The sequence below is a fragment of the Oncorhynchus kisutch genome, unplaced genomic scaffold (assembly GCF_002021735.2).
Source record: "Oncorhynchus kisutch isolate 150728-3 unplaced genomic scaffold, Okis_V2 scaffold1055, whole genome shotgun sequence".
Classification (NCBI taxonomy): Eukaryota; Metazoa; Chordata; class Actinopteri; order Salmoniformes; family Salmonidae; genus Oncorhynchus; species Oncorhynchus kisutch.
The window spans coordinates 1-23,590 of NW_022263000.1; the positions used below are offsets into that span (position 1 = coordinate 1).

General features: G+C 47.5%; 1 protein-coding gene across 1 annotated transcript in view; it reads left to right on the forward strand.

Annotated features, from left to right (window-relative positions):
* Positions 1 to 15,193: 15,193 nt before the first annotated feature.
* LOC116364356 (dynein regulatory complex protein 11-like) overlaps positions 15,194 to 23,590 on the forward strand; it is a gene marked incomplete at its 5' end in the record, with an annotated part of 46,132 nt that continues 37,735 nt past the window's right edge. The window contains 3 exons of the mRNA XM_031817534.1: positions 15,194 to 15,310; positions 15,406 to 15,561; positions 20,231 to 20,306. Coding sequence (XP_031673394.1) covers positions 15,194 to 15,310; positions 15,406 to 15,561; positions 20,231 to 20,306 — 349 coding nt within the window. The remainder of the gene's footprint in view (positions 15,311 to 15,405; positions 15,562 to 20,230; positions 20,307 to 23,590) is intronic.

Below are 23,590 nucleotides of genomic sequence, written 5' to 3' on the forward strand. Positions count from 1 at the left end.
TTTCCCCTATGTGTGTCTTCCCTCTATTGTGTCTTCCCTCTATGTGTGTCTTCCCTCTATGTGTGTCTTCCCTCTATGTGTGTCTTCCCTCTGTGTGTGTCTTCCCTCATGTGTGTGCGTCTTCCTCTATGTGTGTCTGTCCCTCCTATGTTGTCTTCCCTCTATGTGTGTCTTCCCTCTATGTGTGTCTTCCCTCCATGTGTGTCTTCCCTCCATGTGTGTGTCCCTCCTATGTGTGTCTGTCCCTATGTGTGTCTTCCCTCTATGTGTCTTCCTCTATGTTGTCCCTCCTCTGTGTGTCTTCCCTCTGTGTGTCTTCTCCTATGTGTGTCTTCCCTCCTATGTGTGTCTTCCCTCTGTGTGTCTTCCCTCTATGTGTGTCTTCCTCTATGTGTGTCTGTCCCTCCTATGTGTGTCTTCCCTCTATGTGTGTCTTCTCTCTATGTGTGTCTGTCCTCTATGTGTGTCTTCCTCTATGTGTGTCTTCCTCTATGTGTGTCTTCCCTCCATGTGTGTCTTCTCCATGTGTGTCTGTCCTCAATGTGTGTCTGTCCCTCCTATGTGTGTCTTCCCTCTATGTGTCTTCCCTCTATGTCTGTCCCTCCTCTGTGTGTCTTCCTCTGTGTGTCTTCCCTCTGTGTGTCTTCCCTCTGTGTGTCTTCCCTCTATGTGTGTCTCCCTCTATGTGGTCTGTCCCTCCTATGTGTGTCTTCCCTCTATGTGTGTCTGTCCCTCCTATGTGTGTCTGTCTCCTATGTGTGTCTTCCCCTATGTGTGTCTTCCCTATGTGTGTCTTCCCTCTATGTGTGTCTTCCCTCTATGTGTGTCTTCCCTCTATGTGTGTCTTCCCTCTATGTGTGTCTTCCTCTATGTGTGTCTTCCCTCTATGTGTGTCTTCCTCTATGTGTGTCTTCCCTCTGTGTGTGTCTTCCCTCTATGTGTGTCTTCCCTCTGTGTGTGTCTTCCCTCCATGTGTGTGCGTCTTCCCTCTATGTGTGTCTCCCTGTGTGTGTCTTCCCTCTGTGTGTGTCTTCCCTCTATGTGTGTCTTCCCTCTGTGTGTGTCTTCCCTCTATGTGTGTCTTCCCTCTGTGTGTGTTCCCTCTAGGTGTGTCTCCCCTCTATGTGTGTGTGTCTTCTCCTCTGTGTGTCTTCCTCCATGTGTGTCTTCCCTCTGTGTGTCTCCCTCTGTGTGTGTCTTCCTCTATGTGTGTCTTCCCTCTTGTGTGTCTTCCCTCTATGTGTGTCTTCCTCTGTGTGTGTCTTCCTCTAGGTGTGTCTCCCCTCTATGTGTGTGGTCTTCTCCTCTGTGTGTCTTCCCTCCATGTGTGTCTTCCCTCCATGTGTGTCTTCCTCTCCTCTATGTGTGTCTTCTCTATATGTGTGTCTTCCCTCATGTGTGTCTTCCCTCTATGTGTGTCTTCTCTCTATGTGTGTCTGCCCTCTATGTCTGTCTCCCTCCATGTGTGTCTTCCCTCCATGTGTGTCTGTCCCTCCTATGTCTGTCTTCCCTCTATGTCTGTCTTCTCCTATGTCTGTCTTCCTCCTATGTGTGTGTCTTCCCTCTATGTGTGTCTTCCCTCTATGTGTGTCTTCCTCTATGTGTGTCTTCCTCTATGTGTGTCTTCCTCTGTGTGTGTCTTCCCTCCATGTGTGTGCGTCTTCCCTCTATGTGTGTCTGTCCCTCCTATGTGTGTCTTCCCTCTATGTGTGTCTTCCCTCCATGTGTGTCTGTCCCTCTATGTGTGTCTGTCCCTCCTATGTGTGTCTTCCCTCTATGTGTGTCTTCCCTCTATGTCTGCCCTCTCTGTGTGTCTTCCCTCTGTGTGTCTTCCCTCCTATGTGTGTCTTCCCTCTATGTGTGTCTTCCCTCTGTGTGTCTTCCCTCTATGTGTGTCTTCTCTCTATGTGTGTCTGTCCCTCCTATGTGTGTCTTCCCTCTATGTGTGTCTTCCCTCCATGTGTGTCTTCCCTCCATGTGTGTCTGTCCCTCCAATGTGTGTCTTCCCTCCTATGTGTGTCTTCCCTCTATGTGTCTTCCCTCTATGTGTGTCCCTCCTCTGTGTGTCTTCCCTCTGTGTGTCTTCCCTCTATGTGTGTCTTCCCTCTGTGTGTCTTCCCTCTATGTGTGTCTTCCCTCTATGTGTGTCTGTCCCCTATGTGTGTCTTCCCTCTATGTGTGTCTGTCCCTCCTATGTGTGTCTGTCCCTCCTATGTGTGTCTTCCCTCTATGTGTGTCTTCCCTCTATGTGTGTCTTCCCTCTATGTGTGTCTTCCCTCTATGTGTGTCTTCCCTCTATGTGTGTCTTCCCTCTATGTGTGTCTTCCTCTGTGTGTGTCTTCCCTCCATGTGTGTGCGTCTTCCCTCTATGTGTGTCTTCCCTCCATGTGTGTCTTCCCTCTATGTGTGTCTTCCCTCTGTGTGTGTCTTCCCTCTGTGTGTGTCTTCCCTCTATGTGTGTCTTCCCTCTGTGTGTGTCTTCCCTCTATGTGTGTCTTCCCTCTGTGTGTGTCTTCCCTCTAGGTGTGTCTCCCCCTATGTGTGTGTGTCTTCTCCTCTGTGTGTCTTCCCTCCATGTGTGTCTTCCCTCTATGTGTGTCTTCCCTCTGTGTGTGTCTTCCCTCTATGTGTGTCTTCCCTCTGTGTGTGTCTTCCCTCTAGGTGTGTCTCCCTCTATGTGTGTGTCTTCTCCTCTGTGTGTCTTCCCTCCATGTGTGTCTTCCCTCCATGTGTGTCTTCCCTCTATGTGTGTCTTCCCTCTATGTGTGTCTTCCCTCCATGTGTGTCTTCCCTCTATGTGTGTCTTCCCTCTATGTGTGTCTTCCCTCCATGTGTGTCTGTCCCTCCTATGTGTGTCTTCCCTCCATGTGTGTCTTCCCTCCATGTGTGTCTTCCCTCTATGTGTGTCTTCCCTCCATGTGTGTCTTCCCTCTATGTGTGTCTTCCCTCTATGTGTGTCTTCCCTCTATGTGTGTCTTCCCTCTATGTGTGTCTTCCCTCTATGTGTGTCTTCCCTCTATGTGTGTCTTCCCTCTATGTGTGTCTTCCCTCTGTGTGTCTTCCCTCTATGTGTGTCTTCCCTCTGTGTGTGTCTTCCCTCCATGTGTGTGCGTCTTCCCTCTATGTGTGTCTTCCCTCTATGTGTGTCTTCCCTCTGTGTGTGTCTTCCCTCTGTGTGTGTCTTCCCTCTATGTGTGTCTTCCCTCTGTGTGTGTCTTCCCTCTATGTGTGTCTTCCCTCTGTGTGTGTCTTCCCTCTAGGTGTGTCTCCCCTCTATGTGTGTGTGTCTTCTCCTCTGTGTGTCTTCCCTCCATGTGTGTCTTCCCTCTATGTGTGTCTTCCCTCTGTGTGTGTCTTCCCTCTATGTGTGTCTTCCCTCTGTGTGTGTCTTCCCTCTATGTGTGTCTTCCCTCTGTGTGTGTCTTCCCTCTAGGTGTGTCTCCCCTCTATGTGTGTGTGTCTTCTCCTCTGTGTGTCTTCCCTCCATGTGTGTCTTCCCTCTATGTGTGTCTTCTCTATATGTGTGTCTTCCCTCCATGTGTGTCTTCCCTCTATGTGTGTCTTCTCTCTATGTGTGTCTTCCCTCCATGTGTGTCTGTCCCTCCTATGTGTGTCTTCCCTCCATGTGTGTCTTCCCTCCATGTGTGTCTGTCCCTCCTATGTCTGTCTTCCCTCCTATGTCTGTCTTCCCTCCTATGTCTGTCTTCCCTCCTATGTGTGTGTCTTCCCTCTATGTGTGTCTTCCCTCTATGTGTGTCTTCCCTCTATGTGTGTCTTCCCTCTGTGTGTGTCTTCCCTCCATGTGTGTGCGTCTTCCCTCTATGTGTGTCTGTCCCTCCTATGTGTGTCTTCCCTCTATGTGTGTCTTCCCTCTATGTGTGTCTTCCCTCTATGTGTGTCTTCCCTCCATGTGTGTCTGTCCCTCCTATGTGTGTCTGTCCCTCCTATGTGTGTCTTCCCTCTATGTGTGTCTTCCCTCTATGTCTGTCCCTCCTCTGTGTGTCTTCCCTCTGTGTGTCTTCCCTCCTATGTGTGTCTTCCCTCCTATGTGTGTCTTCCCTCTGTGTGTCTTCCCTCTATGTGTGTCTTCCCTCTATGTGTGTCTGTCCCTCCTATGTGTGTCTTCCCTCTATGTGTGTCTTCTCTCTATGTGTGTCTGTCCCTCCTATGTGTGTCTGTCCCTCCTATGTGTGTCTTCCCTCTATGTGTCTTCCCTCCATGTGTGTCTTCCCTCCATGTGTGTCTGTCCCTCCAATGTGTGTCTGTCCCTCCTATGTGTGTCTTCCCTCTATGTGTCTTCCCTCTATGTCTGTCCCTCCTCTGTGTGTCTTCCCTCTGTGTGTCTTCCCTCCTGTGTGTGTCTTCCCTCTGTGTGTCTTCCCTCTATGTGTGTCTTCCCTCTATGTGTGTCTGTCCCTCCTATGTGTGTCTTCCCTCTATGTGTGTCTGTCCCTCCTATGTGTGTCTGTCCCTCCTATGTGTGTCTTCCCCCTATGTGTGTCTTCCCTCTATGTGTGTCTTCCCTCCATGTGTGTCTTCCCTCCATGTGTGTCTTCCCTCTATGTGTGTCTTCCCTCTATGTGTGTCTTCCCTCTATGTGTGTCTTCCCTCTATGTGTGTCTTCCCTCTATGTGTGTCTTCCCTCTATGTGTGTCTTCCCTCTGTGTGTCTTCCCTCTATGTGTGTCTTCCCTCTGTGTGTGTCTTCCCTCCATGTGTGTGCGTCTTCCCTCTATGTGTGTCTTCCCTCCATGTGTGTCTTCCCTCTATGTGTGTCTTCCCTCTGTGTGTGTCTTCCCTCTGTGTGTGTCTTCCCTCTATGTGTGTCTTCCCTCTGTGTGTGTCTTCCCTCTGTGTGTCTTCCCTCTGTGTGTGTCTTCCCTCTAGGTGTGTCTCCCCTCTATGTGTGTGTGTCTTCTCCTCTGTGTGTCTTCCCTCCATGTGTGTCTTCCCTCTATGTGTGTCTTCCCTCTGTGTGTGTCTTCCCTCTGTGTGTGTCTTCCCTCTATGTGTGTCTTCCCTCTGTGTGTGTCTTCCCTCTAGGTGTGTCTCCCCTCTATGTGTGTGTGTCTCCCCTCTATGTGTGTGTGTCTTCTCCTCTGTGTGTCTTCCCTCCATGTGTGTCTTCCCTCCATGTGTGTCTTCCCTCTATGTGTGTCTTCTCTATATGTGTGTCTTCCCTCCATGTGTGTCTTCCCTCTATGTGTGTCTTCCCTCTATGTGTGTCTTCCCTCCATGTGTGTCTGTCCCTCCTATGTCTGTCTTCCCTCCATGTGTGTCTTCCCTCCATGTGTGTCTGTCCCTCCTATGTCTGTCTTCCCTCCTATGTCTGTCTTCCCTCCTATGTGTGTGTCTTCCCTCTATGTGTGTCTTCCCTCCATGTGTGTCTTCCTCTATGTGTGTCTTCCCTCTATGTGTGTCTTCCCTCTATGTGTGTCTTCCCTCTATGTGTGTCTTCCCTCTATGTGTGTCTTCCCTCTATGTGTGTCTTCCCTCTATGTGTGTCTTCCCTCTATGTGTGTCTTCCCTCTATGTGTGTCTTCCCTCTATGTGTGTCTTCCCTCTGTGTGTGTCTTCCCTCCATGTGTGTGCGTCTTCCCTCTATGTGTGTCTTCCCTCTATGTGTGTCTTCCCTCTGTGTGTGTCTTCCCTCTGTGTGTGTCTTCCCTCTATGTGTGTCTTCCCTCTGTGTGTGTGTGTCTTCTCCTCTGTGTGTCTTCCCTCCATGTGTGTCTTCCCTCTATGTGTGTCTTCCCTCTGTGTGTGTCTTCCCTCTATGTGTGTCTTCCCTCTGTGTGTGTCTTCCCTCTATGTGTGTCTTCCCTCTGTGTGTGTCTTCCCTCTAGGTGTGTCTCCCCTCTATGTGTGTGTGTCTTCTCCTCTGTGTGTCTTCCCTCCATGTGTGTCTTCCCTCCTATGTGTGTCTGTCCCTCCTATGTGTGTCTTCCCTCTATGTGTGTCTTCCCTCTATGTCTGTCCCTCCTCTGTGTGTCTTCCCTCTGTGTGTCTTCCCTCCTATGTGTGTCTTCCCTCTGTGTGTCTTCCCTCTATGTGTGTCTTCCCTCTATGTGTGTCTGTCCCTCCTATGTGTGTCTTCCCTCTATGTGTGTCTTCTCTCTATGTGTGTCTGTCCCTCCTATGTGTGTCTGTCCCTCCTATGTGTGTCTTCCCTCTGTGTGTCTTCCCTCTATGTCTGTCCCTCCTCTGTGTGTCTTCCCTCTGTGTGTCTTCCCTCCTATGTGTGTCTTCCCTCTGTGTGTCTTCCCTCTATGTGTGTCTTCCCTCTATGTGTGTCTGTCCCTCCTATGTGTGTCTTCCCTCTATGTGTGTCTGTCCCTCCTATGTGTGTCTTCCCTCTATGTGTGTCTTCCCTCCATGTGTGTCTTCCCTCTATGTGTGTCTGTCCCTCCTATGTGTGTCTTCCCCCTATGTGTGTCTTCCCTCTATGTGTGTCTTCCCTCTATGTGTGTCTTCCCTCTATGTGTGTCTTCCCTCTATGTGTGTCTTCCCTCTGTGTGTGTCTTCCCTCCATGTGTGTGCGTCTTCCCTCTATGTGTGTCTGTCCCTCCTATGTGTGTCTGTCCCTCCTATGTGTGTCTTCCCTCTATGTGTGTCTTCCCTCCATGTGTGTCTTCCCTCCATGTGTGTCTGTCCCTCCTATGTGTGTCTGTCCCTCCTATGTGTGTCTTCCCTCTATGTGTGTCTTCCCTCTATGTCTGTCCCTCCTCTGTGTGTCTTCCCTCTGTGTGTCTTCCCTCCTATGTGTGTCTTCCCTCCTATGTGTGTCTTCCCTCCTATGTGTGTCTTCCCTCTGTGTGTCTTCCCTCTATGTGTGTCTTCCCTCTATGTGTGTCTGTCCCTCCTATGTGTGTCTTCCCTCTATGTGTGTCTTCTCTCTATGTGTGTCTGTCCCTCCTATGTGTGTCTTCCCTCTATGTGTGTCTTCCCTCTATGTGTGTCTTCCCTCCATGTGTGTCTTCCCTCCATGTGTGTCTGTCCCTCCAATGTGTGTCTGTCCCTCCTATGTGTGTCTTCCCTCTATGTGTCTTCCCTCTATGTCTGTCCCTCCTCTGTGTGTCTTCCCTCTGTGTGTCTTCCCTCTGTGTGTCTTCCCTCTGTGTGTCTTCCCTCTATGTGTGTCTTCCCTCTATGTGTGTCTGTCCCTCCTATGTGTGTCTTCCCTCTATGTGTGTCTGTCCCTCCTATGTGTGTCTGTCCCTCCTATGTGTGTCTTCCCCCTATGTGTGTCTTCCCCCTATGTGTGTCTTCCCTCTATGTGTGTCTTCCCTCCATGTGTGTCTTCCCTCTATGTGTGTCTTCCCTCTATGTGTGTCTTCCCTCTATGTGTGTCTTCCCTCTATGTGTGTCTTCCCTCTATGTGTGTCTTCCCTCTGTGTGTGTCTTCCCTCTATGTGTGTCTTCCCTCTGTGTGTGTCTTCCCTCCATGTGTGTGCGTCTTCCCTCTATGTGTGTCTTCCCTCTGTGTGTGTCTTCCCTCTGTGTGTGTCTTCCCTCTATGTGTGTCTTCCCTCTGTGTGTGTCTTCCCTCTATGTGTGTCTTCCCTCTGTGTGTGTCTTCCCTCTAGGTGTGTCTCCCCTCTATGTGTGTGTGTCTTCTCCTCTGTGTGTCTTCCCTCCATGTGTGTCTTCCCTCTATGTGTGTCTTCCCTCTGTGTGTGTCTTCCCTCTATGTGTGTCTTCCCTCTGTGTGTGTCTTCCCTCTATGTGTGTCTTCCCTCTGTGTGTGTCTTCCCTCTAGGTGTGTCTCCCCTCTATGTGTGTGTGTCTTCTCCTCTGTGTGTCTTCCCTCCATGTGTGTCTTCCCTCCATGTGTGTCTTCCCTCTATGTGTGTCTTCTCTATATGTGTGTCTTCCCTCCATGTGTGTCTTCCCTCTATGTGTGTCTTCTCTCTATGTGTGTCTGTCCCTCCTATGTCTGTCTTCCCTCCATGTGTGTCTTCCCTCCATGTGTGTCTGTCCCTCCTATGTCTGTCTTCCCTCCTATGTCTGTCTTCCCTCCTATGTCTGTCTTCCCTCCTATGTGTGTGTCTTCCCTCTATGTGTGTCTTCCCTCTATGTGTGTCTTCCCTCTATGTGTGTCTTCCCTCTATGTGTGTCTTCCCTCTGTGTGTGTCTTCCCTCCATGTGTGTGCGTCTTCCCTCTATGTGTGTCTGTCCCTCCTATGTGTGTCTTCCCTCCATGTGTGTCTTCCCTCCATGTGTGTCTGTCCCTCCTATGTGTGTCTGTCCCTCCTATGTGTGTCTTCCCTCTATGTGTGTCTTCCCTCTATGTCTGTCCCTCCTCTGTGTGTCTTCCCTCTGTGTGTCTTCCCTCCTATGTGTGTCTTCCCTCCTATGTGTGTCTTCCCTCTGTGTGTCTTCCCTCTATGTGTGTCTTCTCTCTATGTGTGTCTGTCCCTCCTATGTGTGTCTTCCCTCTATGTGTGTCTTCCCTCCATGTGTGTCTTCCCTCCATGTGTGTCTGTCCCTCCAATGTGTGTCTGTCCCTCCTATGTGTGTCTTCCCTCTATGTGTCTTCCCTCTATGTCTGTCCCTCCTCTGTGTGTCTTCCCTCTGTGTGTCTTCCCTCCTATGTGTGTCTTCCCTCTGTGTGTCTTCCCTCTATGTGTGTCTTCCCTCTATGTGTGTCTGTCCCTCCTATGTGTGTCTTCCCTCTATGTGTGTCTGTCCCTCCTATGTGTGTCTGTCCCTCCTATGTGTGTCTTCCCCCTATGTGTGTCTTCCCTCTATGTGTGTCTTCCCTCCATGTGTGTCTTCCCTCTATGTGTGTCTTCCCTCTATGTGTGTCTTCCCTCTATGTGTGTCTTCCCTCTATGTGTGTCTTCCCTCTATGTGTGTCTTCCCTCTATGTGTGTCTTCCCTCTATGTGTGTCTTCCCTCTGTGTGTGTCTTCCCTCCATGTGTGTGCGTCTTCCCTCTATGTGTGTCTTCCCTCCATGTGTGTCTTCCCTCTATGTGTGTCTTCCCTCTGTGTGTGTCTTCCCTCTGTGTGTGTCTTCCCTCTATGTGTGTCTTCCCTCTGTGTGTGTCTTCCCTCTATGTGTGTCTTCCCTCTGTGTGTGTCTTCCCTCTAGGTGTGTCTCCCCTCTATGTGTGTGTGTCTTCTCCTCTGTGTGTCTTCCCTCCATGTGTGTCTTCCCTCTATGTGTGTCTTCCCTCTGTGTGTGTCTTCCCTCTATGTGTGTCTTCCCTCTGTGTGTGTCTTCCCTCTAGGTGTGTCTCCCCTCTATGTGTGTGTGTCTTCTCCTCTGTGTGTCTTCCCTCCATGTGTGTCTTCCCTCCATGTGTGTCTTCCCTCTATGTGTGTCTTCTCTATATGTGTGTCTTCCCTCCATGTGTGTCTTCCCTCTATGTGTGTCTTCTCTCTATGTGTGTCTTCCCTCCATGTGTGTCTGTCCCTCCTATGTCTGTCTTCCCTCCATGTGTGTCTTCCCTCCATGTGTGTCTTCCCTCTATGTGTGTCTTCCCTCCATGTGTGTCTTCCCTCTATGTGTGTCTTCCCTCTATGTGTGTCTTCCCTCTATGTGTGTCTTCCCTCTATGTGTGTCTTCCCTCTATGTGTGTCTTCCCTCTATGTGTGTCTTCCCTCTGTGTGTCTTCCCTCTATGTGTGTCTTCCCTCTGTGTGTGTCTTCCCTCCATGTGTGTGCGTCTTCCCTCTATGTGTGTCTTCCCTCTATGTGTGTCTTCCCTCTGTGTGTGTCTTCCCTCTGTGTGTGTCTTCCCTCTATGTGTGTCTTCCCTCTGTGTGTGTCTTCCCTCTATGTGTGTCTTCCCTCTGTGTGTGTCTTCCCTCTAGGTGTGTCTCCCCTCTATGTGTGTGTGTCTTCTCCTCTGTGTGTCTTCCCTCCATGTGTGTCTTCCCTCTATGTGTGTCTTCCCTCTGTGTGTGTCTTCCCTCTATGTGTGTCTTCCCTCTGTGTGTGTCTTCCCTCTATGTGTGTCTTCCCTCTGTGTGTGTCTTCCCTCTAGGTGTGTCTCCCCTCTATGTGTGTGTGTCTTCTCCTCTGTGTGTCTTCCCTCCATGTGTGTCTTCCCTCTATGTGTGTCTTCTCTATATGTGTGTCTTCCCTCCATGTGTGTCTTCCCTCTATGTGTGTCTTCTCTCTATGTGTGTCTTCCCTCCATGTGTGTCTGTCCCTCCTATGTCTGTCTTCCCTCCATGTGTGTCTTCCCTCCATGTGTGTCTGTCCCTCCTATGTCTTTCTTCCCTCCTATGTCTGTCTTCCCTCCTATGTCTGTCTTCCCTCCTGTGTGTGTCTTCCCTCTATGTGTGTCTTCCCTCCATGTGTGTCTGTCCCTCCTATGTCTGTCCCTCCATGTGTGTCTTCCCTCTATGTGTGTCTTCCCTCTATGTGTGTCTTCCCTCTATGTCTGTCCCTCCTCTGTGTGTCTTCCCTCTGTGTGTCTTCCCTCCTATGTGTGTCTTCCCTCTGTGTGTCTTCCCTCTATGTCTGTCTTCCCTCTATGTGTGTCTTCCCTCTATGTGTGTCTGTCCCTCCTATGTGTGTCTGTCCCTCCTATGTGTGTCTTCCCTCTATGTGTGTCTTCCCTCCATGTGTGTCTTCCCTCCATGTGTGTCTGTCCCTCCTATGTGTGTCTGTCCCTCCTATGTGTGTCTTCCCTCTATGTGTGTCTTCCCTCTATGTCTGTCCCTCCTCTGTGTGTCTTCCCTCCTATGTGTGTCTTCCCTCTGTGTGTCTTCCTTCTATGTGTGTCTTCCCTCTATGTGTGTCTTCCCTCTATGTGTGTCTGTCCCTCCTATGTGTGTCTTGCCTCTATGTGTGTCTGTCCCTCCTATGTGTGTCTTCCCTCTATGTGTGTCTTCCCTCCATGTGTGTCTTCCCTCTATGTGTGTCTTCCCTCTATGTGTGTCTTCCCTCTATGTGTGTCTTCCCTCTATGTGTGTCTTCCCTCTATGTGTGTCTTCCCTCTATGTGTGTCTGTCCCTCCTATGTGTGTCTTCCCTCTATGTGTGTCTGTCCCTCCTATGTGTGTCTTCCCTCTATGTGTGTCTTCCCTCCATGTGTGTCTTCCCTCTATGTGTGTCTTCCCTCTATGTGTGTCTTCCCTCTATGTGTGTCTGTCCCTCCTATGTGTGTCTTCCCTCCTATGTGTGTCTGTCCCTCCTATGTGTGTCTTCCCTCTATGTGTGTCTTCCCTCTATGTCTGTCCCTCCTCTGTGTGTCTTCCCTCTGTGTGTCTTCCCTCCTATGTGTGTCTTCCCTCTGTGTGTCTTCCCTCTATGTGTGTCTTCCCTCTATGTGTGTCTTCCCTCTGTGTGTCTGTCCCTCCTATGTGTGTCTTCCCTCTATGTGTGTCTGTCCCTCCTATGTGTGTCTTCCCTCTATGTGTGTCTTCCCTCCATGTGTGTCTTCCCTCCATGTGTGTCTTCCCTCTATGTGTGTCTTCCCTCTATGTGTGTCTTCCCTCTATGTGTGTCTTCCCTCTATGTGTGTCTGTCCCTCCTATGTGTGTCTTCCCTCTATGTGTGTCTTCCCTCCATGTGTGTCTTCCCTCTATGTGTGTCTTCCCTCTATGTGTGTCTTCCCTCTATGTGTGTCTTCCCTCTATGTGTGTCTGTCCCTCCTATGTGTGTCTTCCCTCCTATGTGTGTCTGTCCCTCCTATGTGTGTCTTCCCTCTATGTGTGTCTTCCCTCTATGTCTGTCCCTCCTCTGTGTGTCTTCCCTCTTTGTTTCTTCCCTCCTATGTGTGTCTTCCCTCTGTGTGTCTTCCCTCTATGTGTGTCTTCCCTCTATGTGTGTCTTCCCTCTATGTGTGTCTTCCCTCTATGTGTGTCTTCCCTCCATGTGTGTCTTCCCTCTATGTGTGTCTTCCCTCTATGTATGTCTTCCCTCTATGTATGTCTTCCCTCTATGTGTGTCTTCCCTCTATGTGTGTCTTCCCTCTATGTGTGTCTTCCCTCTATGTCTGTCCCTCCTCTGTGTGTCTTCCCTCTGTGTGTCTTCCCTCCTATGTGTGTCTTCCCTCTGTGTGTCTTCCCTCTATGTGTGTCTTCCCTCTATGTGTGTCTTCCCTCTATGTGTGTCTGTCCCTCCTATGTGTGTCTTCCCTCTATGTGTGTCTGTCCCTCCTATGTGTGTCTTCCCTCTATGTGTGTCTTCCCTCCATGTGTGTCTTCCCTCTATGTGTGTCTTCCCTCTGTGTGTCTTCCCTCTATGTGTGTCTTCCCTCTATGTGTGTCTTCCCTCTATGTGTGTCTGTCCCTCCTATGTGTGTCTGTCCCTCCTATGTGTGTCTGTCCCTCCTATGTGTGTCTTCCCTCTATGTGTGTCTTCCCTCCATGTGTGTCTTCCCTCTATGTGTGTCTTCCCTCTATGTGTGTCTTCCCTCTGTGTGTCTTCCCTCTATGTGTGTCTTCCCTCTATGTGTGTCTGTCCCTCCTATGTGTGTCTTCCCTCTATGTGTGTCTGTCCCTCCTATGTGTGTCTTCCCTCTATGTGTGTCTTCCCTCTATGTGTGTCTTCCCTCTATGTGTGTCTTCCCTCTATGTGTGTCTTCCCTCTATGTGTGTCTTCCCTCTATGTGTGTCTTCCCTCTATGTGTGTCTTCCCTCTATGTGTGTCTTCCCTCTATGTGTGTCTTCCCTCTGTGTGTCTTCCCTCTATGTGTGTCTTCTCTCTATGTGTGTCTTCCCTCTATGTGTGTCTTCCCTCTATGTGTGTCTTCCCTCTATGTGTGTCTTCCCTCCATGTGTGTGTCTTCCCCTCCATGCTAGCTGCCTATTAGTGAATTCCAGGGTGATTTATGGTTGGCCAGCGGTGGGTGCTGCCTGCCTACCCAGTAGAGCAGGAACAATGGACATAAGTCATCCAGGCTGGACAGCCCTGGGGAGTGAACAGAGAGAGAACAGCTCCCATGGGGACGAAGCAATGACCCACAATGGCCCTGGCCTCCACATTCAGCCCCAGTCTGCATCCCAAAAGGCACCCTATTCCCTAAATAGTGTACTACTTTTGACCAGAGCCCTATGGGCCCATTTGGGACGCATCCCCAGTGTCTCAGGCTCCAGCCTGGCCTCCACGGCCCTGCCCTCTGCTGTGACCTCGGCTGAGCTGCTGACAACATTATACGCACCGTGACGGATGGATGAGGTGGTCACACCCTCCAGGGTAGTCTAAACTCTAAACCCTGTCGGTACAGCTTCCTCAACCTGTCTGATGTGAATCTAAACCCTGTTGGTACAGCTACCTCAACCTGTCTGATGAGAATCTAAACCCTGTCGGTACAGCTTCCTCAACCTGTCTGATGAGAATCTAAACCCTGTTGGTACAGCTTCCTCAACCTATCTGATGAGAATCTAAACCCTGTCGGTACAGCTTCCTCAACCTGTCTGATGAGAATCTAAACCCTGTCGGTACAGCTTCCTCAACCTGTCTGATGAGAATCTAAACTCTGTTGGTACAGCTTCCTCAACCTGTCTGATGAGAATCTAAACCCTGTCGGTACAGCTTCCTCAACCTGTCTGATGAGAATCTAAACCCTGCCCGTACAACTTCCTCAACCTGTCTGATGAGAATCTAAACCCTGTCGGTACAGCTTCCTCAACCTGTCTGATGAGAATCTAAACCCCGTTGGTACAGCTTCCTCAACCTGTCTGATGAGAATCTAAACCCTGCCGGTACAGCTTCCTCAACCTGTCTGATGAGAATCTAAACCCTGTCGGTACAGTACAGCTTCCTCAACCTGTCTGATGAGAATCTAAACCCTGCCGGTACAGCTTCCTCAACCTGCCTGATGAGAATCTAAACCCTGTCGGTACAGTACAGCTTCCTCAACCTGTCTGATGAGAATCTAAACCCTGTCGGTACAGCTTCCTCAACCTGTCTGATGGGAATCTAAACCCTGTCGGTACAGCTTCCTCAACCTGTCTGATGAGAATCTAAACCCTGTCGGTACAGCTTCCTCAACCTGTCTGATGAGAATCTAAACCCTGTTGGTAAAGCTTCCTCAACCTGTCTGATGAGAATCTAAACCCCGTTGGTACAGCTTCCTCAACCTGTCTGATGAGAATCTAAACCCTGTCGGTACAGTACAGCTTCCTCAACCTGTCTGATGAGAATCTAAACCCTGTCGGTACAGCTTCCTCAACCTGTCTGATGAGAATCTAAACCCTGTTGGTAAAGCTTCCTCAACCTGTCTGATGAGAATCTAAACCCCGTTGGTACATCTTCCTCAACCTGTCTGATGAGAATCTAAACCCTGTCGGTACAGTACAGCTTCCTCAACCTGTCTGATGAGAATCTAAACCCTGCCGGTACAGCTTCCTCAACCTGCCTGATGAGAATCTAAACCCTGTCGGTACAGTACAGCTTCCTCAACCTGTCTGATGAGAATCTAAACCCTGTCGGTACAGCTTCCTCAACCTGTCTGATGGGAATCTAAACCCTGTCGGTACAGCTTCCTCAACCTGTCTGATGAGAATCTAAACCCTGTCGGTACAGCTTCCTCAACCTGTCTGATGAGAATCTAAACCCTGTTGGTAAAGCTTCCTCAACCTGTCTGATGAGAATCTAAACCCCGTTGGTACAGCTTCCTCAACCTGTCTGATGATAATCTAAACCCTGTCGGTACAGTACAGCTTCCTCAACCTGTCTGATGAGAATCTAAACCCTGTCGGTACAGCTTCCTCAACCTGTCTGATGAGAATCTAAACCCTGTCGGTACAGCTTCCTCAACCTGTCTGATGAGAATCTAAACCCTGTCGGTATAGCTTCCTCAACCTGTCTGATGAGAATCTAAACCCCGTTGGTACAGCTTCCTCAACCTGTCTGATGAGAACACAAACATTTTGAGGCCAAGAGGAGAGGACCAGATTTGTAGGAAGTTGGAAGCTAAACGTTGGTTCACAGGGTTGCTCTAAGGTTTAGGATAATGAGAGCTGGAAGGGAAGTGAGGGATACATAGTTTGGCGTTCCAAAGAGCAATTCCTGGTCGGGTGATTATTTTCTCTCCACATTGAGATAACTGCTCCATGACATGAACCACCCCTAATTAGTGGAAGTATCTGAGGCATTTAGTAAACCATTAGGAGGGTCTGCCCTCTGGTGACCTTGTTGGAGGTCTGCCATCTAACTCTCAGTGTGACATAGTACAATTCATCAAGAATGATACATCTGTAATGATCATTTAAGAACAGGAAATATCTCAGATTGCGCCTTTAAAACATGCTATTTATTGTAGAGATGCCACTGGAAAGTTTCCTGACTTCCCCAATGCTGAGGATGGGGGATCAACAGCCATATTTGCACAGAAGACACCTGACCAGGTAGACTAATGACCCATGGTCCTCATCTAATGTACAGACAGTTAACAAAAACTCTGTTTCCTTTTCTATGCTCATCTCATGTCTGTTCCTGATAGGTCGCTGCAGAATTAGCAGCGAAAGAGGAAGAGAAGGAGAAGAAGAGGAAAGACAACATAAATAAAGATAAGAAGGGTGGGAAGGACCGCAAGGATCAGAAGAAAGACAAGAAGCGGAGAAGCAAACAGAAGAAAGGAGGAAAAGAAGAAGGAGAGGTGGGCTCAGACAAGGCTTGGCCAATAGTGGCTCATGTTATTAAACAGACAAGGCTTGGCCAATAGTGGCTCATGTTATTAAACAGACAAGGCTTGGCCAATAGTGGCTCATGTTATTAAACAGACAAGGCTTGGCCAATAGTGGCTCATGTTATTAAACAGACAAGGCTTGGCCAATAGTGGCTCATGTTATTAAACAGACAAGGCTTGGCCAATAGTGGCTCATGTTATTAAACAGACAAGGCTTGGCCAATAGTGGCTCATGTTATTAAACAGACAAGGCTTGGCCAATAGTGGCTCATGTTATTAAACAGACAAGGCTTGGCCAATAGTGGCTCATGTTATTAAACAGACAAGGCTTGGCCAATAGTGGCTCATGTTATTAAACAGACAAGGCTTGGCCAATAGTGGCTCATGTTATTAAACAGACAAGGCTTGGCCAATAGTGGCTCATGTTATTAAACAGACAAGGCTTGGCCAATAGTGGCTCATGTTATTAAACAGACAAGGCTTGGCCAATAGTGGCTCATGTTATTAAACAGACAAGGCTTGGCCAATAGTGGCTCATGTTATTAAACAGACAAGGCTTGGCCAATAGTGGCTCATGTTATTAAACAGACAAGGCTTGGCCAATAGTGGCTCATGTTATTAAACAGACAAGGCTTGGCCAATAGTGGCTCATGTTATTAAACAGACAAGGCTTGGCCAATAGTGGCTCATGCTATTAAACAGACAAGGCTTGATGGCCAATGGTAGCTTCAGAATTGCTTTATCCAGGCTTTTGATAAGAAGAGCTCAGTTTATTCTCTTCCCCTGAAACATAACTGATCTGAGTCTGATCTTAATGCCATTCTTAAAACAAAGTGAAACATAATGATCTGAGTCTGGTCTTAATGCCATTCTTAAAACAAAGTGAAACATAATGATCTGAGTCTGGTCTTAATGCCATTCTTAAAACAAAGTGAAACATAACTGATCTGAGTCTGGTCTTAATGCCATTCTTAAAACAAAGTGAAACACCCAAAACCTTCAGAAGACCACAGAGTCTCCAAGTCAAACCAGTAGACAGAAAGTGTCGGGCAATCATCGTGTGCTTTTCCTCTTAAACGAATGGAAGTATGTGCTGTGTTGCAGCCTCTCTCCACCTGTTTTCCTCATGAAGGCCCAATCCCACTGGACGTGCACAATTAAGACCATAAAATACACCTCCGCTACTAAATCAGAAGCTAGGCGGTAGAGCTTTGTCTTCTCAGATGATTGAGGGTGTGGTGGAACGAAAGAGATGTTTACTGCTGAAGACTGTGAAGACTCTGTGAGGAAATGTTTCTGATTTCAGTCAAGTGTTCCTCAAAATGGTTTGTTCAAGCCAAGGATTTAGTCCCAGTCCACATCCCCCTTGCATGAACATACCCTGTGGAACAACAATATGTCTCTCGTTGTCCTAGATCAAGCCAATCAAACTAAGGGCTATATTCATTCTGTAGTGCTGAAGCGTTACAGATTACGCAGTATAAATGTAGAGGGAAATTCCGATTGAGCTGACATGTGCAGCGTTTAATGCAGGCTCAGCTAATGCTGGAACATTGCCTTTCGATTTAAATCTCTCTGTAACACTGTGTTTCCTGGATACGGATTGGATAGAGCATTAAGATTATTCATGACTGTTTTGTTGAATGACTTCTCTATGACTTTAATCTCTTATTGAAGTAGCTCATATGTGTTCCTGAACAGAATAGCAACAGCTATTGGACACGGAGGTCACTTGTTTTCAATCAGTCTATTTAACTGGGTTTACCGTACAGTCCTGGACATCCGGTTACAGAGTTTGCTTGAATAGGGCTCTTAGAATAGCTGTGATAATGGTTGAGGGGGATAATGTAGGGTTAAAGCCAAAAGAACTGATAAGAGATGTTCAGGAGAACAGAGCTGAGCCTTGGCAGGGCTTCTCTCCTTTGTAGTTGGGAGTCACTTTAGCCTCTCAGACAGAATGGCACAGCGTGCTTCTGAGTGAGGTGTGTGATTAAACTAGCACTCTGCAGTCTGTCAGACTCTAAAACCAGACTGACCGTCTCAGAGATAAAACCAATGTGTCTTAGTCTGTCACTCAGGCCTTTACCGGAGACGGATAGAGTTGAAAAGGGCATGAGACTTCTCGTTTTACAGTAAGGCTAATCCTGTACACTGGGGACCTTACAATGTTCTAGAATCAGGATGATGTCATGACTAGTGGTTACCGTGCAACAGAAAGAGGATTTACAGGTCCTCACTCACATTGTCTGGCTCTGATCCCACAGACTAGAATGGAAGCATTGTTCACGTAAAAACCAAGAAATGCCCCTTTAATTTGCTGTGGAGGAACATGTCACATCCAACTGACTACGTTGGAGACAGCTCATGAACCAGAGAAATAGCATGGCTAGAAGGGGACATCACTTTAGAGGTTCCTAGAAGATTATTCCAGATGGTTGAACTCATCAAATAGACACTCCATCTCTATACTGCTTTCTATGACCGATACATCTGTAACGGAGGTTAAGTTACACATTGACCCATGGTGGTGTGAACGGTTATATTTTAAACCCTATGGTTGTGCCCTGATTTGTTATTGGACTTCTATGGGACTTCCTTAACCTTGTCCTGAACAATCCTGAACAGTCCTACAAAGAGAAACAAAGAAGTGTTGTCTATAGATTAACACTGGTTTACCAGGTCACTAAAACCCCCCAGTCTAAAGCACAATTATCGACATCAGTTCCTCACTACCTGATCCGTCTCTATTAAAACCCTGGTTCTCACAGCCCTGAAACGCAACATCTGACATTCGGATCATTCCTGTCCTGGTGCTGGTTCTGGTTCTGGTCGATCCATAAGGACGCTTCCTGCCTCGCACCATGAGTATCGTCATCCAACGTTGAAGCGTATTATGAGGCACTTAAGATTCCTACAATATTTTCCAATGGATTTCTCCTCTTTTGTGAGCCATTAAATGCTACTGGAGGAATGTATTAAAGAATGAGAGGGAACATAAAACATGCCATGTCTGAATAACTGATAGACGACCCCCCCCCCCACCACACCCCAGTCCACTCCCTACCTGTCTACAACTCTCCTCATTGAATGGAAGAGAAACTGTGCGTGTGCGTGCATGAGCACGTGTGTTTTCATATGCGTGCATGTGTAAAGGGACTGGATGTTGATGTTGTACCCCTGACTATGCATTAAGACAACATCTAGTTCTAGAAGTCATCCACCCAGCATCTCTCTGTCTGCTACTGTTTATCCACATCATCAAAGTTAGTTCTGGATCTGACCTGGTGTCACAGCATAGTTTGTTCTGGATCTGACCTGGTGTCCCAGCATGGATAGTTCTGGATCTGACCTGGTGTCACAGCATGGATATTTCTGGATCTGACCTGGTGTCACAGTATAGTTAGTACTGGATCTGACCTGGTGTCACAGCATGGATATTTCTGGATCTGACCTGGTGTCACAGCATAGTTAGTACTGGATCTGACCTGGTGTCACAGCATAGTTAGTTCTGGATCTGACCTGGTGTCACAGCATGGATATTTCTGGATCTGACCTGGTGTCACAGCATAGTTAGTACTGGATCTGACCTGGTGTCACAGCATAGTTAGTTCTGGATCTGACCTGGTGTCACAGCATGGATAGTTCTGGATCTGACCTGGTGTCACAGCATGGATATTTCTGGATCTGACCTGGTGTCACAGCATAGTTAGTACTGGATCTGACCTGGTGTCACAGCATAGTTAGTTCTGGATCTGACCTGGTGTCCCAGCATGGATAGTTCTGGATCTGATCTGGTGTCACAGCATAGTTAGTTCTGGATCTGACCTGGTGTCCCAGCATGGATAGTTCTGGATCTGATCTGGTGTCACAGCATAGTTAGTTCTGGATCTGATCTGGTGTCACAGTATAGATAGTTCTGGATCTGATCTGGTGTCCCAGCATAGATAGTTCTGGATCTGATCTGGTGTCACAGCATAGATAGTTCTGGATCTGATCTGGTGTCACAACATAGTTAGTTCTGGATCTGACCTGGTGTCACAGCATAGTTAGTTCTGGATCTGGTGTCACAGCATGGATAGTTCTGGATCTGACCTGGTATCACAGCATGGATAGTTCTGGATCTGACCTGGTATCACAGCATGGATAGTTCTGGATCTGATCTGGTGTCACAGCACAGCGGAGGGCAGGTCATCTGTAGAGCAGCTTTGAACTCTATCCAAGTCATGTGGAGTCTCTGAAAACCTCAACTCTCTCCACTAAATTAGCCATAAGACCTGAGACCACTGTAATTATCTTAAACTGGGGTGGCAGGGTAGCCTAGTGGTTAGCGTGTTAGACTAGTAATCGAAAGGTTGCAAGTTCAAATCCCTGAGCTGACAAGGTGCATGTGTTCCTAGGCTGTCATTGAAAACAAGAATTTGTTCTTAACTGACGTGCCTAGTTAAATAAAGGTTAAAAAAAACTACAAGGTCCTATTTCCTTTCTACCGTTCATCTATCCTAAAATACATAGGACTTTGAGAAAATAATATGGAATGAACCTACTTATAAAGCTTTAAAACTGTGTCCAGCTGTAATACATGTAATGTAATGTAATGTAATGTAATGTAATTGATTGATTAATTTCTTGTCTCTTGAAGGAGGAGGAGAAGGGCTGGAAAATGCCCCCGAGCAACTTCCTCCCTACTGTTGTGGAGGGAAACAAAATGTACAAAGGTGAGTTAGAGAGTAGGTATGAGGACCATAGTAATGTATAAAGGTGAGTTAGAGAGTAGGTAGGAGGACCATAGTAATGTGTAAAGGTGAATTAGAGAGTAGGTATGAGGACCATAGTAATGTGTAAAGGTGAATTAGAGAGTAGGTATGAGGACCATAGTAATGTATAAAGGTGAGTTAGAGAGTAGGTATGAGGACAATAGTAATGTATAAAGGTGAGTTAGAGAGTAGGTATGAGGACCATAGTAATGTATAAAGGTGAGTTAGAGAGTAGGTATGAGGACCATAGTAATGTATAAAGGTGAGTTAGAGAGTAGGTATGAGGACAATAGTAATGTATAAAGGTGAGTTAGAGAGTAGGTATGAGGACCATAGTAATGTATAAAGGTGAGTTAGAGAGTAGGTATGAGGACAATAGTAATGTATAAAGGTGAGTTAGAGAGTAGGTATGAGGACCATAGTAATGTACAAAGGTGAGTTAGAGAGTAGGTATGAGGACCATAGTAATGTATAAAGGTGAGTTAGAGAGTAGGTATGAGGACAATAGTAATGTATAAAGGTGAGTTAGAGAGTAGGTATGAGGACAATAGTCATGTATAAAGGTGAGTTAGAGAGTAGGTATGAGGACAATAGTAATGTATAAAGGTGAGTTAGAGAGTAGGTATGAGGACCATAGTAATGTATAAAGGTGAGTTAGAGAGTAGGTATGAGGACCATAGTAATGTATAAAGGTGAGTTAGAGAGTAGGTATGAGGACCATAGTAATGTATAAAGGTGAATTAGAGAGTAGGTATGAGAACCATAGTAATGTATAAAGGTGAGTTAGAGAGTAGGTATGATGACCATAGTAATGTGGTGATAAGAGGCACAGCATTGCTAAAGGGTCGAGCTGATATGCACAGATCTGAAGTCTACCTTCCACAGTGTTTCTCTCTGTGATGGTTCATGATGTCTCACTGAAGACAGCGGTGTATAGTGACAGGAGTCACAGCTTGAGAGGCTAGTGGTTTCTGAATCTTTACCATGGGCCTGTTGTTGGTGTTTTTTTGAATCAGTGTGGGACCACAAATCAATCTGATCACCTGACAGACTTCCTGTCTCCCATGGTACCCTGGGCCCTTAACAAGGAAGTGATGCGTGCCGCCCAGACTCCTGTCTCTCAGTGACCCGTGGAGGGGCGTGTGTCCAACCCCCATATCTGTCTATACGTAATGACTCAGTGAGGAGCAGTTGGACCTGGAGCCTCCAGATTGTTGTTTCAAGTCAACCACCCTGCTTCCTCCAAACCCAATGGAGATGGATGACTGACTTTCTTTTGGTGTTTTAGCTTTTCGCAGGTTTAGTCATTAGCCCTTTGACAGCTATCCCCTCTTCTGGTTAAGTCAGTTTGACTCTTTCCACATTTTGGCGACCAAGGGAGATATCAACAGAATGTTGAGTACTGAAGTAATGGAGAAACAATGAAGAGAAATGCCAGAAGCTGCTGCTTCCCTCCTGTTGCTGCCAGATACAGGTCAAACATCCAGGAGTAACTCTCCATTTGAGCTCATCTGGCTTCAATATTTTACTCCTTAAAGACTCAAACCCTTTCAACAATGTTTCAGCAACCAGATGAAGCTTCTCGGTCCCGAGTAGGGAGGGATCTCTCTCTCTCTCTGGAGGAGTCTGCATCCTCCGACCACATACATCCTGGGTCTCATCACTCCTTTCTCTCCCCTCTCCCTCCCTTCATTTAACTTATCTGACCCAGTCACCTGAGGTGGAAGGGTTCTAGGTGGAATGGTGGAATGCTTCTCTGGGGGCAGCATGTGTTATTTGGCTTCTCGCAGGCGGTTCCACTGCTGCACAAACACCCACAAGTCACTGAGGGAAATATGCGGGATCAGTCATCACTGCTCTCCAGGCGTGGCTCAAAGGTCCACAAGGTTGGTGCCAAAACAACAAACATTATTCAGAGGAGAAATGGCCTGATTATTATATTACACAGGCTTATCGCCCAAAGCTGTGGGGAGTATTATGGATAGCACAGTAGTTTCATTTAAACGTCTAGGAACTCAATAGTTCCATTCTGAATTCCAGGCAGTTTAGTAGTTGAAATGGAATTGACTCCCTCTCTGATACAAAGTGACCAGTCAATATCTCGGCTCATTGAACGTTCATGGGCCTGTGATATCCTTGGATGAAAGGTAGGTGAATGAGGCTGAAGGGAAGTGAGTGAATAGTCGCTGTGTGTATATCTGTGCCACAGTGTCAAATTCAGCCCTTTCAAGCTGCTGCGCTACTTCCTAATCTACACAATGAGAGCATTAGAGTCAAATCACTGGGATATCCTGTTGACATCCCTATGGAGGACAAAGATACAGCCTTCTCAGTGTTCCCAGCTTAATGAGATGTGTCATAACAACACAACAACACCTTTATTCAAAGATACCTAAAGTCCAATATTAAACACACATATTCAGAGCAGGTGACCCATGTGGGAATTCAATTGAAGCCACAACGTTGGTCTTGCCAGCACTGGTTTTACAAACTCCACTTTTTTTGGGACAGCTCAATGGTCTTTTGATCAGAATCATGCTCCAACCAACAGAACCAGCTGGAGAAATTAACATCTTACTTGTGTCCAACCCTAGTCTGTCAGAGACCGTAGAAGGTCTCTGCTCCACCTCTGCTCTGCGTCACCTTTAGTTCAGCATTGAGAGGGTGAAGGAGAGGGTAACAGAACCTACAACCAATAGTCAGTCAGCAGCTGTAGAGTTAGCAGGACGTAATTATATTCCCAGTCAAAAGTGTTCAATTCTCTCCTCGTTATGATTCACCTCAGAATGTCAACTGGTACAACACAGGGCTTTAGGTTACATTCCTGTTAGAAGCAACACACACACACAGACCTTTGAGATGTAATGAAGACCAGATGCTGGCCCAGCGCTTTACACCTCACCACCTGACCTCCACAACGTTTATAACGTTATGTGTGTGTGTATATGTATGTGTAGTGTGTGTGTGTGTGTGTGTGTGTGTGTGTGTGTGTGTGTGTGTGTGTGTGTGTGTGTGTGTGTGTGTGTGTGTGTGTGTGTGTGTGTGTGTGCACTGTGTAGTGAGGTCAGCGGTTTCTACAAGGCCATAGAGCGGCGTTGCCTATATCAGGGGCCAGTCTCTCTTATTAGCCCAAACTCGCCCCGGTCTAAGGTAGCTGTAGGTTGAAGGAGTCTAGACTCCAACATGAGAGGGGAGTGATTGATTTTGAGGTTTTTATTAGGAGTGACCTCTCCTCTTAGTGCAGT